Source organism: Geotrypetes seraphini, chromosome 18 (assembly GCF_902459505.1).
Source record: "Geotrypetes seraphini chromosome 18, aGeoSer1.1, whole genome shotgun sequence".
NCBI lineage: Eukaryota > Metazoa > Chordata > Amphibia > Gymnophiona > Dermophiidae > Geotrypetes > Geotrypetes seraphini.
Window position 1 is genome coordinate 3,487,878 of NC_047101.1, and position 17,419 is coordinate 3,505,296.

The window sequence follows — 17,419 nt, forward strand, 5'->3', positions numbered from 1 at the left end:
TGGCCTAGTTCAATATTTAATATTATTTTCTGATTCTAAATCTTCTGTGTTCATCCCACGCTTCTTTGAACTCAGTCACAGTTTTACTCTCCACCACCTCTCTCGGGAGCGCATTCCAGGCATCCACCACCCTCTCCGTAAAGTAGAATTTCCTAACATTGCCCCTGAATCTACCACCCCTCAACCTCAAATTATGTCCTCTGGTTTTACCATTTTCCTTTCTCTGGAAAAGATTACAGGCCGAAACATCCTAACATTTACTCACAAGCTATACCTTATGTGCATTTTTCAATAAGTCAATTGTCATGGAGGGATTGTGCAAGATGATGGATTTTAAAATCCTATTCACAAATGAATTATTGGGTCCCGATGGAGCTTTCTATGCAAAGACTCTGAGGCTATCTGATGCTGTCATTGTACCCCTCTGGGGGCTGGAGTTTGGCAGGGCTGCTGTGGCCACCCTCAGCTGGAGATGCCGTTCGGACACTGAATGATCTAAGTCTTACCCTTAATGAACACCCAGCCAGGGTTTTAGACATCTTACAACACCGCATCCACTGTTACATTTGCTATTGTCATTGGATTGTCATTGTACACTTAGCTATACAAAATGATCCTCTAGAAAACAATTTAAAAGGCAAAAATTATATGATAGCGACAAATTCACACTAGATGATGCCAAGCTTAAAATAGGAGGAAGATTTAGTCTTCGTAAGGGATCCTCCTAGATGCCTCACTTGCACTTACTTACTTTCTGCATTTTATATATAGATTAATTAATTCTTGCTGCTTTAACCAGTTAACCGGGGGTGGGACGGCGGTCTACTGATCAGATATGTTATTTTATTGTTAATCATTAAAAAAAAACCAAAGGAAGTCTAAATTATTGAAAAATATTTTCAAAACTAAATATGTACTACATAAGCGTACAAAGGTGTCGCCAGCGAATCAATCTTTAGAACATTGAAATAACAGAAATGCTGCTCACAGTGTCAGTATCGTACAAAGAAATGAGTTAATTGGCAAAGATCAGAACAACTTTTAGCACAAGAACCTAAGACTAGCCAAACTGGGACAGACCAATTGGTCCATCTAGCCCAGTTTCCTGTTTCCAACAGTGGCTAATCCAGGTTACAAGAACCCGGCAGAAACCCAAATAATAGCAACATTCCATGCTACTGATCCAGGGCAAGCAGTGGCTTCCCCCGTGTCTTTCTCAATAACAAGACTATGGACTTTTCCTCCAGGAACTTGTCCAAACCCTTCTTAAAACCAGCTACGCTATCCGCTCTTACCACATCCTCTGGCAACGCGTTCCAGAGCTTCACTATTCTCTGAGTGAAAAAATATTGGTTTTAAAAGTATTTCCCTGTAACTTCATCGAGTGTCCCCTAGTCTTTGTAAGTTTTGACGGAGTGAAAATCGATTCACTTATACCCATTCTACTCCACTCGGGATTTTGTAGACTTCAATCCTATCTCCCCTCAGCCGCCTCTTTTCCAAGCTGAAGAACCCTAACCGTTTTAGCCTTTCCTCATACGAGAGGAGTTCCATCCCCTTTACCATCTTGGTTGCTCTTCTTTGAACCTTTTCTAGCACCGCTATATCTTTTTTGAGATAAGGAGACCAGAACTGAATGCAATACACCAGGTGAGGTCGCACCATGGAGCACTACAGAGGATCTTTGTGTGAATCACTCCCCCAGTCGCTGAACACGATTGAACTACCTGGGGAAATGTATAAATGAAAAATACTGATGAGATTTAAGCAGGTAATTTTATATTTATCGATTATTCATTCTTTTTTATATTATATATTATTATAAACCACATTGATGCGTTTGTGACCTTGCAGATTTCTGGGGTAACTTTTTTGTGTGAATTACCTTATCCCCCCTGCACCCCCTTGTTCAAAACCATAGCGTGGTTTTTTGCGCTGGCCGCAGCGGTAACAGCTCCGACACTCATAGGAATTTTATAGAGCTGTTAACGCCATGACTGGTTCTAAAAACCAGACTTGGGGCTCCTTTTACGAAGCTGCGTTAGCGATTTAACGCGTGTAATAGTGCGTGCTGAACTGCCGGCCACGCTAGACGCTAACACCAGCATTGAGCTGGTGTTAGTTCTAGCCGCGTAGAGCGGGTTATGATGCACTAAAAATCTGGGTGCGCTAAAACCGCTAACACGGCTTCATAAAAGGAGCCCTAAGGTTTTGTAAAAGGGTGGGTTATGCTTAAAAGAGATAGACTTTCTATGAACTGGTTTTAAAATCCTCTGCTGGGACCTGACTTGTCATTAAACTTGGCATTCATATCCAAGGATGAACTTGCAATGCCACAGAGTGGATGTGGGAATAGCTGATGAGTGTCAGAGACGAGGTGAAAGGAAATGAAACCCAATCCTGTTTATATGCAGGCCTCTCTACTCTCTGATTGGTCGCATGGTCGTGGGTGGGTTTTATTAGGCGTAATATTGTTCTTTGCTATTTCTTTTATTCTATGTTATATTGTTGTTGGCTCTATGAGAGTTTCGACAAGGGAGGAGGGGCAAATATCACTTCATGAATAAATCATTTTGTATTGAGGAGGGGGGAGTGACTGCAGGACTCTTTGTTCTTCATGCGGGTGATAGAGGAACAAAATCACTCAAAATCTCATAAAACTCCAGTTCAGCATGGGTTGGGTGCTATATCAATTATTGCCCTCACCCTTAATGTCAGTGAATCAACTAGAAGAACCTTTGTCAGAAGCCTCATTGCATTCTTTTGTTCACCGAAAGGCAAGTGTGCAGTAGATAAATAAAGAATTATGTTATCTTATGTTATGAATCTACCCCTAACTTAGAGAATACTGTCTCCAGCAGCTAACACTGACATCAGCGGTATGGCTGGCAAAAATGCTGGTTCCTATCTTTCACAGAAACACGAGGGCAGATAAAGGCCAAATAGCCCATCTGCAGTAACCATTATCTCTTCCTTTCCCTATTGGCTAAGACTCTTAACACTTGCATTGTGATGTCATAGAACTTTCTGATTATAGAAACATGATGGCAGATAAAGGCCAAAGGGCCCATCTACAGCATCCACTATCTCCTCCTTTCCCTATTGGCTGAGGCTCTTAACATTTGCATCTCCTCTTCCTATTGGCTAAGGCTCTTTACACTTGCATTGTGATGTCATAGAACTTTCTGATTATAGAAACATGATGGCAGATAAAGGCCAAATGGCCCATCCGCAGCATCCACTATCTCCTCTTCTCCCTATTGGCTAAGGCTCTTCACAGCTGCAATTGTGATGTCATAGAACTTGGTGGTTATAGAAACATTGGAATATGATGACAGATAAAGGCCAAATGGCCCGTCCAGTCGGTCCATCCGCAGTCCTACAACTACCCTAAAAGTGCCATTTCAGTCTTTACATCCTCTGTGTGCAGATACATTTTTAGCACATCCTGGTACATCCTAAATCCCAAACTGTGACATATTGTATTGTTATTTAGATCTGGATTTTCTTTTAAATTGCTTGTTACCAATAAATAAATCATAAAACCAGGAGCCATAAAGATAGAAAGGGAAACCATTAACATGAATATATTTATTTCATGTTTCTCTACCATGAGTCATACCTGGGATGGCTTGTGATATTTAAAAGCAGTGATATGACAAACTGCAGTCTGGAGAACATGATGCATCTAGCTAAGCCTGTTTGGACAGATAGCTTTCACCTTTTTATTTTTTTGGAAGATCTGCAAATTTATAAATTTAAAAAAAAACCTTGAGCAGCAGGGTTTTTTTTTTTTGTTTTTTTTTTTAAACTCAGACATGTAAGGACGCATCAAATCTTTACGCAAGTCAAAACACGCAGAAATTGCAGTGATGTGACTCGTCTTCTGTCCTTAGAAAAATGGAAGAAAAGAGAGACCCAAAGAGCTTAGCTTTCTGGTTTTCTCCGTAAAGCACAGCCATGAAGCTTAATTGTGAAACAAACTTAGAAGGTCCTGTAAGGGAGGCAGAGGAGCCGAGACCGAAGGGAGAAGGGGCAATCATCATCCTGCCATTAGTTGCTGGGCTACAAGGGAGGCAGAATGGCAAACTCTGTCCCTCGGCTCATTCTATCCCCTAAACTAATAACACAGTTTTGTCTACGAAAAGAAAAGAAATCAAGTTCCTCAAATTTGGCCATGTTTAAAAGCCCAAACTCCCTTTTCACCAAAAAAGATCAAAACTTGATAATTGGCTGCGGCTGCAAAATGCCTCAGAGCTTTCCTCATGTATAAACAGCATTTCCAACTGTTGATAGAATCCAGGCTGCGGAGGGGGAAGAACAAAGCACCTTGGACGCTCTGAGGCCCCCTCATCCAATGCATTGGCTTGTGCTGGGGCTCCACTGCTGCTCCCCGTGTTCAGCCTCCGTGGGCCTGCCAAACCTCATTTTTCTCCATGACACTGATGCATGCGTGTGCTTTTCCAGATTTTGGCAGGCTTTCTCCTGTTTAGGCGAAAGGCGTCACTGTCATCTGGTCAAATGGCTCTATAATGTACGATGGGACTCCACCCTCACCCTTCCTGCCAGCGCACACTGGGACCGCCGAGGCTTTAGGGATTGCTTTGGTTTCTTCTAGAGCTTGGTTCTACAGAAAGTGCAATGAGGCTCCTGTTTAGCGGCATCTGCGTTCTCTTTTGCGTTTAAGGGCGCCAGCTGAAGAGCGGCTGGATGTAAACACAGTGCAGGTCGTACTGGGACCATTCTGTACCCAGCAGATGTCTGGCTACTCCACCTGTGAAGAAACAGGAGTCAGCGATGTTCATTTCTAACTTATTGTCTTCTAACAAATATTTTCTTTTTGAAATTCTCTCCAGTATGAGAAATTTGTGGGACATTTTACAGATGTTAAGAGCATAAGAAGTGGGTCATGAATTTGTGGTTTACATTTTGTTATCTGCAGGTGTCTCCTTTTGAGGACATGTCCTGGGGTCCAGGTTTTGAAAAGCCTCACTCAAAATCACAGATGCCCTCCTGCCCGATCAGAGCAGGCAGCAGGGGGCATGGCTGGGGCGGGATTGGGAGGCGGGACTGGATGGGCCTAGGGGCGGGTCTAAGGAGTCCGGATTAGAGAGTTGCGAGGGGACAGAAACCCCACCCATCCCCGCAAGGAATTACCTCCATCCCCGCCCGTCCCCATAAAAAGCAGCAATTCCTTCTGACAGGATCATCAATTCCACAGTTTCTTTTGCTGTTTTCCTGGTGGAATCTCTTTGGTGGAACCCTTTTTTTGTTTTCTGTTCAGGTAATTAACTTATAAACCCCCCTCTTTTACTAAGGCTGACGTGTCCATTATATATTATGGACGAACCCTGCTTCCAAAGCCTTCCATCCCCGTGGGAGTCCCGTTGGCTAGAGGGGGGTCCCCGTGGGAGTCCCGTGGGTTAGGGGGATTTCCCACGGGACCCCCATGATCCCCATTCCCGTGCAGACCTCTAATCCGGATTCTCCGAACGGAACATCAACCCTAATCTCACCGTGTATTTTAGAAAGGATCTACAATGGCAGATTCTTTTCTAAAATACCAGTGGAACTTGAGACATCCTGACCTGGATTTCTCAATTATGATTTCCACATCCTTTCTAAATGGTCTCTGGCCTCCTAGAAAAGATGGTCTTGAGTGCACAGCTACAGCCACAAGTAAGCCTGAGTTGGCCCGAGGCATTCATTTTTGCCTAAGGCCCACCTCAAAGCAGGACACACCGTCTGTAGCTGATGAAGACCTGAAATCCAGCTGGATTGTTTCTGTTTATTTGTACAGTATTTACATTCTGCTCTTTGTTACAACATACATCACTTAAAAAGGAAAGGAACACCAATAATTATCGTACAAGTGTAAAGAAATCAATCCTTTCGTTACTGCATAATCCAGTGCCCAACTAAGGATTAAAACCATATCATAAAAGAAAACTAAAAAGGAAATGCCAATCCAACTAGATAAGTTTTTAAAGAAGCTCTAAATGCAATACAGTTAGGCTCACAGCGAAGTTCATTAGGAAGAGAAGTCCAGAAATCAGGTACCAATGCAAAAAAGGCAGTTTTGAGTAGATTTGAATCTAACCAGATGAGTAGATGGCCCTAACAAGTAACCAACCCTAAACTTCATCTTCCCTACTAGTATTCCTCAATTCTCCTCCCTTTCCTCAATTTCTCCCCTCTGCCCCCTTTTTTAACGTCCCCTAAATTGTAATCCCCCTGCATCTACTGTGTAAGCATCCCCCAAATTGTAACTTCCTGGAAATGCCCAGCTATCTTATACTGTATTCGCTTAGAACTGCAAGGTACAGGTGGAATAGAAGTCACTAATGTAATGTCAATCTATTTAAAGTCGACAACTGCAGTGATCAGGGAGGTTTAGATGGAACAAGTAATTCTGGAAGATAATCAGGTTTCCCACTGGTCAACACTTTGCTAATTTGCTAGTTAATGCCTACATTTTATCGGAAGCCAATGATATTCCTTAAACAATGGAGTGATATGATCCTACCTCTGAGCGTAGTGTTTTGAACTATCTGCAATTTCTTAAGTGAAACCTGAGGAACTCCCCTATAGATGGTATTACAGTAGTCCAATTTTGATGCGACCATCTCATAAAGGAAGTGTCTATATATGATCGAATAGAACATATCATGCGCAGAGAATAGCACAGATGTCAGCAGCTCAAAATGACACGGTGAGCATGCTCAGTTTTCACACATGAACTCAGCATAAGAACCTTGCTTTACGTGAACCAAGCAGACTGGATTTCCACCGCTTTCTTTCCATTCCCTTTTTTTGTCAAGTGTATCTTGACACTACTAGGTCATCTTGCTTTAGCTGCCCTACCCTTTGGAATAATGATAATAATAATACATTTATAAGCCACTATAGCTTAACAGTTCAGAGTGGTTTACAACAAAGAGAATCTGCCAGACACAGATGAAATACAAATGGAATTATATAACTAGCATGGTTGGGTTTCTTTAGCCAAAATTGTCATTCCAAAGAGAATTCACAGGTTTCCTTAAACATTTGGCTTGAATACTCCTTTGTTAAATTTAAGTTTTAAACCAAGGCTTACTTCTCTCTTGATCAAACACTTGAGCATGGTGTAAAGGCCCCTGACCCTTCACACAGAATTGATAGTGAACCCTACTTAATATCCTTCTTGTTTTTACATTGTAATCTTTTCCTTCCCCTCTGACCTATGTCTGGTGTCTATTGTCTTGTCAAGTGATTTTATGATATTTCATCGATGACCATGTAAACCGCTTAGACTTTCATTATCTATTTGGTGTATCCACTGAATTGCACTTGGATCTTTGCCAGCTACATAAAAGTTTGTCTGGCTGCTGAGTAAGTCCGAGGCAAAAGTGGATGAGCTCCTGCAGCTGAGGCATGGGTGAGTGTACTCTAATTCAAGACGTGCGCGTGGAGCCGCCTGAAGGAATGTGACATTGGAAGAGGGAGGCTGAGGAGCTCCAGGGAGTGAGGCTATAAGCTGGCACCTAGTCTCACCCAAGTATGGAGTAAACAGTAAGGTCCAGAGAGCAGGGACTCTGCCATATGCATTACTATCACTGTAGAACTGAGGGTACAGTTTATTCAAAATCAGGTTTACTGGATTGCACTTGCAGAGGGAAGGAAAGCTAGATGTCTACCAACTTTGAGTTTCTGGATGTCCTTGTACTCTCAGTCACCCTCACTCCCCACAGCATCCCTCATTTTTCATGACACTCTCATTCAACTCTGTTCATAATAGAAATGGTACGATTTCATATGAGAAATCTCATCAGTCACTGAGCTTCTCTGAAGAAAACTTCCAAATGGTCATATAACTTTGGAGCAAGACTTAGCCATCACTATTAATACAGTGCTCAGCCCTTTCACTGGATCCAAGTTAGAACAACAGAGTGGTCATAGAAGAGTGTAATAAACAGAAACAAAACTCATCAATGACTCTGCTTATATATCATCAAGAAATAGAAAAGGAAGCCTCTGAACTTGCAGACAGCACCACCTAGTGGCAAGATCTGAATCGCTGACTGGTCCATATTCAAAATGATGTAATCGCTGATCACTTCTCTGAGGTTATCTACGGCTATCGGCTAGTTTTCAGCGGCACCTAAGTAGCTGTTTCTTAAAGGAAAGCACATTTTCCTTTATAGAATACTAGCCTAACAGGTGACATCACATTTAGACATGACTTGTGCATATAGATGAGGAGAAGCATGCACATTTTAGCAGGATGGAACTCCTCTCGCATGAGGAAAGAGTAAAAAGGTTAGGGCTCTTCAGCTTGGAAAAGAGACGGCTGAGGGGAGTCTACAAAATCCTGAGTGGAGTAGAACGGGTAAATGTGGATCGATTTCTCACTCCGTCAAAAATTACAAAGACTTGGGGACACTCGATGAAATTACAGGGAAATACTTTTAAAACCAATAGGAGGAAATATTTTTTTCACTCAGAGAATAGTTAAGCTCTGGAACGCGTTGCCAGAGGTTGTGGTCAGAATGGATAGCGTAGCTGGTTTTAAGAAAGGTTTGGACAAGTTCCTGGAGGAAAAGTCCATAGTCTGTTATTGAGAAAGACATGGGGGAAGCCACTGCTGCCCTGTATTAGTAGCATGGAATGTTACCACTATTTGGGTTTTGGCCAGGTACTAGTGACCTGGATTTGCCACCGTGAGAACAGGCTACTGGGCTTGATGGTTCTTTCATCTGACCCAGTAAGGCTATTCTTATGGTTCTATAAGAGGTGGGTGTGGTTGTCAGACCTTCCCATGTGCACTCCCCTCCCCTCTGCAACAATTCACTAGCAAGATTTGTGCACAGTCAACTCACAAGAGGTCCTTGTAACTCTGCACATAGCTCTCACCTGATCTCAAGTGCACAGTTTATAGAACTGTCTCCTAAGTGATTAGATTTAGGGCCTGTGAGAGCAACATCTGCAGAATCCCTAACTTTAGCTGATCGGGAGACTGGAAAACCTGATCTAGGATCTGAACTTGTACTTCTGATTTCCCCATTGCTTTCCCTAAGAAAATCAGAACAACAAATTTATTTGTACATGGATGCCAGGTAACTAACTCTCAGGCCTTATTGCATGCATTTGACACATGGGAACTCAGTATGTGACACCAGTGCTGAGTCTTTCCTGGGGTGCCCTTCCTTCTACCAGCAGCACCGCTGAAAATATTCAGAACAAAGCCCTTCCAGAGCAAACTGGCAGACTGGTGAGGCACTGGAGTTGGGCAGCTTCCTGCTTTTGCTTTCTGTGCCATAGCTCCATGTGCAAACAGAGATGCAGGGTCTGCCTGGTATTCACTCACTCCCTGTCAACAGAGACTTGTGTACTCTGTCATATGCAGGATGTGCCCAGGAAAAGAAAGAGAACAGAGAAGGAGAGGCTGATAGCCAGCTTCAAAGTAACAATGAGGCTGCTGTATAACAGCCAGAAGGCAGCCTGGGCCTTATACAAACAGTCCTGTCCTTTTATTCCCTAACAAGTAGTGGGAGGCTCTATAAGAACAATCAGTACTGCCTTTTAGGAACTCCAGGTGTCCCCATTTCTCCCCTGTACTCCCAGGAGCTGGAATGAGGCAAGTGTGTAGAAAAATGTTTGTTGGGAAAGTTGGCTGGCTAAATGTAACATCAGAAAAAACAAAATGAAGACAGAAAAATAATTGATGTCAGCAAACCAGAACCATCACCATCTTCTAATCTACACCTGCATTTCTTTGTCTCACCTGCAGGTTTCTGACATTCAGGAATGCAGAAGCCAGTTGAACGATACAACAAATGTGTCGTCCTTCATATGGACTATGTGGAAAAGTGATACGTTCAGTTGCTCACAGCTACTTCTATTAAAGCCGTTAAATGTATTTTGCCTTTACTTTTTGATTTACTCTCGTGTATTATTGTCCCACTCAAACACCCTTCACTTGGAAGGATTTTACCACACTTTCTGCAAGTAATTTAGGAATAGGATTTAAACCCCAACGCATGGTCAATAGTTCCCCGCTAACCTGTACCATCTCACCCCTTAAGTGGAAGCCAGGAACTTCCAACTGGGAATACGTAAACTTGTCTGGGAGCAGCAGTTTGCAGCTATTCCTTCTTTAAAAATAAATGAAAATTGACAGAACGGGACTATCAGTGGTTACTGTGTACTAACTGTGGGAAAGCCACCGCTGGCAGGGGCTGTATGTGGCACTTTTGCAGACTGCAAATAGCAATTCTCTAACCCTTTCCCCTTTGTCAATGTCGTCATATACCTTTTGAAACCTATTGTGTACCTCAGATCCACCCCCAGGGAGATGGCTTTAGATTAGGGGCCGTTGCCTTTGTGTACCTAGAGAGATATTTCTGAATTGCTTCTTTCAGCCAAGTTTTCTTTCAATCTGTCGCATCTGGGATCTTCTGCTACTCTCTGGATCTAGCTCTGGCTCCCTGTACCATGATTTCCTCTCAGAAACTGGTAGGTGGTCTTATCCATTTGCTTGAAGTCTGCTTCCTTGATTACTTGTTTCTCAAATGGGAACTGGGTTGGGGCAGATGTGTTAAGAGAAAAAACACCACTGCCAAACAGAGAGTAGAAAAAGAAGCAGATAGGTTAATTACAGGAGTGGTGAGGCTGAGAGATTAGTTATTTATTTGTGGATAAGTTGGGAGAGAGGAGGAAGCCCCGGATATTAGAGAGATATTGTTCCAAAAGCATCTACAACAGCAACAGGAGTGTGGAGAATCTGGGAGAGCCATAATCTCAATATATCGCTTACTCAGGTTTTCATTCCTTTAATCGACACACTTTATAATCATTTGCACATTCTTACAGCCTGGGACGTCAGAGTATTGTACTAAGAAAAACATGAAAAAAGGGAAGACAGAGAGTGATGACTGCCAGGGGAACAGCTGTTTCCACCAACGCTCTCTCGAATATCCTTCAGAGCATGCTAGGTGTGCATAAGTTTTCTTTTGCATAATTCAAGATGCTGTGTAATGATATTTAGAGCTATTTATGGCAAAGCCCCTCGATTTCTGGCCCAGAAATTAGTGCCCTACACTCCAAAATGCAATGGGCATGCTATCCAGAGGGGCTTCTTGAAGTGCCATCTTTGCAAATCTTGTCTTTTGCTCAATGGAGGTCTAGAGCGTTCTCAAGAGCAGCACCCACACGGTGGACCAAAATGCCTCCTGGGTTACAGCGGCTAAACCATTGCGGGTCTCTTCAGGAAGCACTATAAAGAATGCCTAGGTGGGGGTTTCATTTCACTTTAATTTGATAGTAATAAGATCAAGAGAGGTCAGAAATTAAGGAAAATGTAACCAGAAAATATTGAAAAGTTGGTGGAAAAAGTTGTTTTCATTAATATATAGGAGCTACATAAAACATATATAAATCCTCATCTGCAATTCATAAAGATACAAAAAGGATGGTGTCAGTCCAGAGGGCTTCATGGTCCTTGTCATAAAGAATATGGAGACAGATTATTGCTTTATTCAATTTCCCAGGGGAGCTCCGAACGGTTTACATGAATTTATTCAGGTACTCAAACATTTTCCCCTGTCTGTCCTGGTGGCCTCACAATCTGCCTAATGTACCGGGGGCAATGGGGGGATTAAGTGACTTGCCCAGGGTCACAAGAAGCAGTGTGGGTTTGAACCCACAACCTCAGGATGCTGAGGCTGTAACTTTAACCACTGTGCCACATTCTCCCCTCAATTTGTACTGTATACTCTGGATTGGAAGAGGAGATATGATAGAGATGTTTAAATATCTCCATGGCATTAATGCACAAGAGGTGAGCTTTTTTCAAAGAAGGAAAACTGACATGAGAAGGCACAGGATGAAGTTAAGAGGTGATAGGCTCAGGGGGAATCTAAGGAAATAGTTTCTTACAGAAAGGGTGGTAGATGCGTGGAACAGTCTCCTGGAAGAAGTGGTGGAGACAGAGACTGTGTCTGAATTCAAGAAAGCCTGGGATAGGCATATGGGATCTCTTAGGGAGAGGAGATTGTGGATGCTGCGGATGGGCAGACTGGATGGGCCATTTGGTCTTTATCTGCCATCATGTTTCTATAACCATAAAGCTCTATGACCTCACAATGCAAGTGTAAAGAGCCTTAGCCAATAGGAAGAGGTGATGCAAATATTAAGAGCCTTAGCCAATAGGGAGAGGAGGAGATTGTGGATGGGCCATTTGGTCTTTATTTGCTATCATGTTTCTATAACCATAAAGCTCTATGACCTCACAATGCAGGCGTAAAGAGCCTTAGCCAATAGGAAGAGGTGATGCAAATATTAAGAGCCTTAGCCAATAGGGAGAGGAGGAGATTGTGGATGGGCCATTTGGCCTTTATCTGCCATCATGTTGCTATAACCATAAAGCTCTATGACCTCACAATGCAGGTGTAAAGAGCCAGCCTATAGGGAGAGGAGGAGAAAGTAGACTCCGCGGATGGGCCATTTGGCCTTTATCTGCTCAGCTTGAATACCGGTGTTAACACAACACATTTAAATGGATGCTAATGAAGTCAGTCAGTGATCCTTCTCAAAGCACAGAAGGAAATAATGGCCCTTAACGCCAAAAACTTTCTGCCAGCTCAGTGGGGTTTTTGTCTTCTTTTGCACGTGGAAGGATTCTAATGAGAACCAAAATTGTGTGCGAGTCCAAGGCAAACCGAAAGTGAAAGTGTACGTTGCTGCCTGGTTTTCTGCGCTTTAGATAAGAGCATTTCACAAAATTAAATAGCAAACATCTTTTGAAAGCCCTTAACAACAGCTACACTTACTGCTAAGCCTTGGGGCGCATAGGTCAGGCGCATTCCTTCCCTTGCTTTTGGGTTCTTAGCACCAATTAACTGCACAGATCATTTGCATACTTTTTTTTTTTTAACCACTGCTTTGCTATTTCTTTACATTTTTTTCTGCAATATGAGCTTTGTAATATAGTAAATGATAAAGACCTGAAGGGTCCATCCAGTTTGCCCATTTCTTACACGCATTATAAATTCATTATTAAATTATATCGTCTTTTTTTCTTTGATATTTCTGCACCATAGACCATACGTCCACCCAGTACTGTCCTTAGGTTCCAACTACTCAATCGCTACATACGGGACACAGACCATGTATGTTTGCCTAGTAGCAGCCTTAGTTTTTCAGTTTACGAGCCATCCATTTCTAATCCGATATCCTCTATGTTCATCTCACGCTTTTTTTTCCTCTCCACCACTTCCCTCGGGAGGGCATTCCAGGCATCCACCACCCTCTCTGTGAAAAAGAAATTCCTAACGATACTCCTAAGTCTACCTCCCCTCAACCTCAATTTATGCTCTTTTTCTTTTCTCTGGAAAAGATTTTGTTCTACATTAATACCTTTCATGTATTTAAACGTCTGTACCGTATCTCCCCTGTCCCTCCTCTCCAGAGTAGATTTTCACACTTCTTTTGGCACAACCCTCCCCTACCATCTTTGTCGTCTTCCTCTGGACCGCTTCAACTCTTCTTATATCCTTAGCCAGATTCAGCCTCCAAAACTGAACACAATACTCCAAGTGGGGCCTCACAAAGGACCTATACAGGGAGGGGCATCAACATCTCTCTCCTTCAGCTGGTTACTCCTCTTTCTATACAGCTTAGCATCCTTCTGGCTACAGCCACCACCTTATCACATTGTTTTGTCACCTTCAGATCATCAGACACTATCACCCCAAGGTCCCTTTCCCCATCCTTTCATGTGCCTGGCTTTGAATATCGGCTCCCAAGGTCATACACCACATTGACCTAGCTTAGGAGTGAGGTTTATGCTTCACCAACCCGTTTGCCCCCGAGACAGTTTTATGGCTGCCCAGCTCTGACTTCCAGTTAAATCATTTTCTTCTACATTTCAGTTTCTCCTCTGCCTACTCTTGGTGCTTACAGCACTGGTCGCTGCGGAACACCCAAAAAGCAAGCACAAGAAAGGAAAAAGCAGAAAGAAAGACCACCGCGGGGTGAATACTCACCCAGGATCCACGAAGCCTTCACCAGAACCTGTGCTGCGTGTGATCTCGGTCCCTTTGGCTGGTGAGAGGGACTATACATTGGTGGAAGATTATGAACAAAGCCTCCAGGATATGGTGAACCGGCTTCTGAACAGCTCAGAGCCGGCATGGAGCAAGTGTGAGGTGAACCTCAGGCTGTGGGTGTCCAACAAGAGGAGTCTCTCACCATGGACTTACAGGTAAGGAGTGAGGAATCGGAGCACGGTGCTAGGGGCTCTCAGCTTGGTAATGTGAAGACTGACTCTTCAAGGCTTTAATCAGTTGTTAGGGCTATTGACGTTCTATTAACTGTAATACCCTGGGATCATTTGCTTTTGATTTTATAATAAACAGGTTTGATACCCAATTGGGGAGAGAAGAAGAGAATGTCAGGAGTGCAATAGCAGATTCATTCAATTTTCTATACCATTCTCCCAGAGGAGCTCAGAATGGTTTACATGAATTTATTCAAGTACTCAAGCATTTTTCTCTGTCCTGGCAGGCCCACAATCTTTCTAGGGGTGGGGGGGGGGGATTAAGTGACTTGCCCAGGGTCACAAGGAGCAGTGTGGGTTTGAACCCACAACCTCAGGGTGCCGAGACCAAAGCTTTAACCACTGTGCCACACTTGTTGAGGCACATTAACAGAGGGAGGAGGGTTTCAGAAGTAGAAGAGCAGGAAGTTTCTGCAGAGGAAGGATTGTGGGTCTCACAGCTGGAATAGCGAAGGGACCGAGATGGGCCAGTAGAGCTGGCTGGCAACGTAGTGCTGGAATTACAGAAGGCAGCAAACAAGAAACCCCTCACACATGACCAGAGCAGTTTTTCTAGCCAAAAAAAGGGGGCTGCCACTCAAAAAAGTCAAGTGACAATTGGCTAGAAGGATTCCTAACAAACAGAACATACAGCGTAAAAATGGATGGAGAAAGATCGGAAGAATGGTGAGCATCAAGCGGAGGACTCCAGGGCTACCACTCTCCCCAATACTTTGCAACATACCGATGTCAACACTAGGACAGACAAGAACCCCCCCCCCCACACACACACACACACATATGACATTACAATATGTCTACAAGAAAGCAAGATCAACAAATCAGTAGAGGAAGTCACTCGTCTAGTTGCTGACTGGGCTGACATGAAACGGAAACTAAATAAAGAAAAAAACCCCAAATTTTAACTGATTAGGGTTGCCATATTTGTCAAGCCAAAAACGAAGACACCTGACTAGAGTTACCAGCATCTGGATTACCCTGGATAGCTTTTCAGAACTTGGCACTTTGCCCGGGTTTTGAAAAGCTGTTGGGCAGGGAGTCTGCATATGAGCGGCCATCACGTGCGGACACATCAACGTGTGATGGCCGCCCATGCGCGGTCTTCCTCCCTACCCAAGAGCAGGCAGTGGGGGAAGGGGAGGAGGGGGCAGGATTTAGTCAGGATGGGCGGAAATAGTGGGCCTGGAGGCGGGACTATGGGGCTAGATTTTCCAAAAGGCAACCCTCCACTTGACCCCACAGAATCCACGAAAAGGCAGCGTTGAGTGCACAGAACCTGAGCTCCTTTATTAACATTTAGGGGATCGTGGATCATTTATATCAAGCAGCAGAAAAGGTGCCAGCATTCCGCACCCCCCTCAGAAAAATGCCCTGCACGTAACGCTAAAGTGAGTGGTGGGTCATTTTCATGAACAAAACTCTCTTCTCTTCCTCAGTATAAACCATGATGAGCATCGCATTCCTGTCGATATCCCTGAAGCCCGGTGCTTGTGTTCAGGCTGTATTAACCCGTTCACCATGCAGGAGGATCGCACCATGTCCAGCATCCCCATCTACAGCAAAATCCCCGTGAAGAGGCAGCTTTGCGATGCGGCCAAGGCTGGCCAGAAACACAAGCCCAGGAAGAAGTGCAGAAAATACAAACGCGTGATGGAGAATGTGGCAGTGGGATGCACTTGCATCTTATGAGGAGCCCGGCCCGGCCCGCCACTCCCCTCCCCCTTCCGTCCCATTCTAACAGCATTAACTACAACACACTGACCCTTCAGTAATCAGTTCTTCAATCTCTTGTTCTCTGGACTTTTTCTCTTCAGAAAACTAAGATTTCCATCACTTGTTCTGTGTCTTTGAAGTTTTTTGCCCCCTCGTTACCTTAAGTTCTTGTGAATCTCTACAAAGTATCATAATGTACAAAGTTCCAGTTTCTTTGGCATCTCTCTGTACAATTGTGGGATTTTTTTTTCCATTACTTCATTGACTTGCTGGTGTCCCTGACCTGCAGAGATCCTCCTTCTAAATGTACGCAAGAGGGAGTTTCCTGCGCGGCAGTTCCAGCTTTCAAGGATCCCGAATGAATGTGCCAGAGATAGATTTGCTTGCAGGCTAGTTTAAGGTTGTCCAGAAAAACCTAAAGTTGGAAAAACAATGCGAAGGGAAGTTTTCCCCATGAAGTTGATTCTGCATGATCAGAAAATTATTTTTAAAAACATTTTAAAGTCCTTCCTGGGGTCGCTCAAAGTCACCGATTACATAAAGCTCCATTTTTCTTAAAATATGCTATTATTTTTGCTTAATAGAGCAAATTTCTTGGTATTACAGCTATAACTTTTATGCTTTCTCACACATTGATAAAAAGCCATTTTATGCAAAATTTCTAGCAGTATTTTATTAAATGAATCTTCAATATCTGAAGAGGGTGGACTGTGACTGTGCCCTCCATACCCCCTTTCCATGCTTGTGCTCTCCCTCCCCACCCCCATGTAAATCTTCACCGGCACGAGTGGCTTCGGCAGCATTGCTCTTTGCGCCAGCGTTGGATTTCCCTCTGAGGTCACTTCCTGGCCCCGTGACTCAGAGGGGAACCAGGCTGGCGTGAGCAACAGGCAGAAGTTGCTTGCGCTAGCGAAGATAATACAGAGGCACAGGATGGGGGAGGAATGGTGCGGCAGAGACGAGCCAGCGGTCCAACTGACTCAGCGCTCGGGGCAGTCCGCACCCCCCCACCCCCGTATGCCCCTTACTACGCCACTGAGGGTGGATGCCTGGAAAACCCTCCCGAGGGAGGTGGTAGAAAGGAAAATGGTGACAGAACTCAAAAAAGCATGGGATAAACACAGATCTCTAATTAGAAAATGAATGGTATATATTGAAGCACTTGCATGGTGTGTGTCCTGTATATGGCAATACGGTATCGAATGGGCTGGGGAGGGTAACTTGGAACATGTGGACATTACGGTATGGATCCGCAAACGACGGGCTGGAGTTAGCTGCGATGGCAACTCCAGTAGCTGGAACCTAGAGACAGGACTGGGTGGACCAGAAATATCCAAAGAAAAAAAGGTCAATTTAATTTAGGACTCCTTTTACAAAGCCATATTA

The 17,419-nt window shown here is 43.8% G+C and overlaps 1 protein-coding gene across 1 annotated transcript; it reads left to right on the plus strand.

Moving 5' to 3' along the window:
* The first annotated feature begins 5,649 nt into the window (after positions 1-5,649).
* Positions 5,650-16,417, plus strand: IL17B (interleukin 17B). Its single transcript, XM_033927661.1, has 3 exons — positions 5,650-5,679; positions 13,914-14,245; positions 15,757-16,417. The coding sequence occupies exons 1-3, from the start codon at positions 5,650-5,652 to the stop codon at positions 16,007-16,009; spliced, it is 615 nt and encodes a 204-aa protein (XP_033783552.1). The 3' UTR covers positions 16,010-16,417.
* Positions 16,418-17,419: the final 1,002 nt, after the last annotated feature.

Bases quoted from the DNA above. Each gene is read 5' to 3' on its own strand.
- IL17B (XM_033927661.1), top strand. From the start codon at position 5,650: ATGGTCTTGAGTGCACAGCTACAGCCACAA. The intron at 5,680-13,913 runs GTAAGCCTGAGT...TCTACATTTCAG, and splicing joins GTGCACAGCTACAGCCACAA to TTTCTCCTCTGCCTACTCTT. The intron at 14,246-15,756 runs GTAAGGAGTGAG...TCTCTTCCTCAG, and splicing joins CTCTCACCATGGACTTACAG to TATAAACCATGATGAGCATC.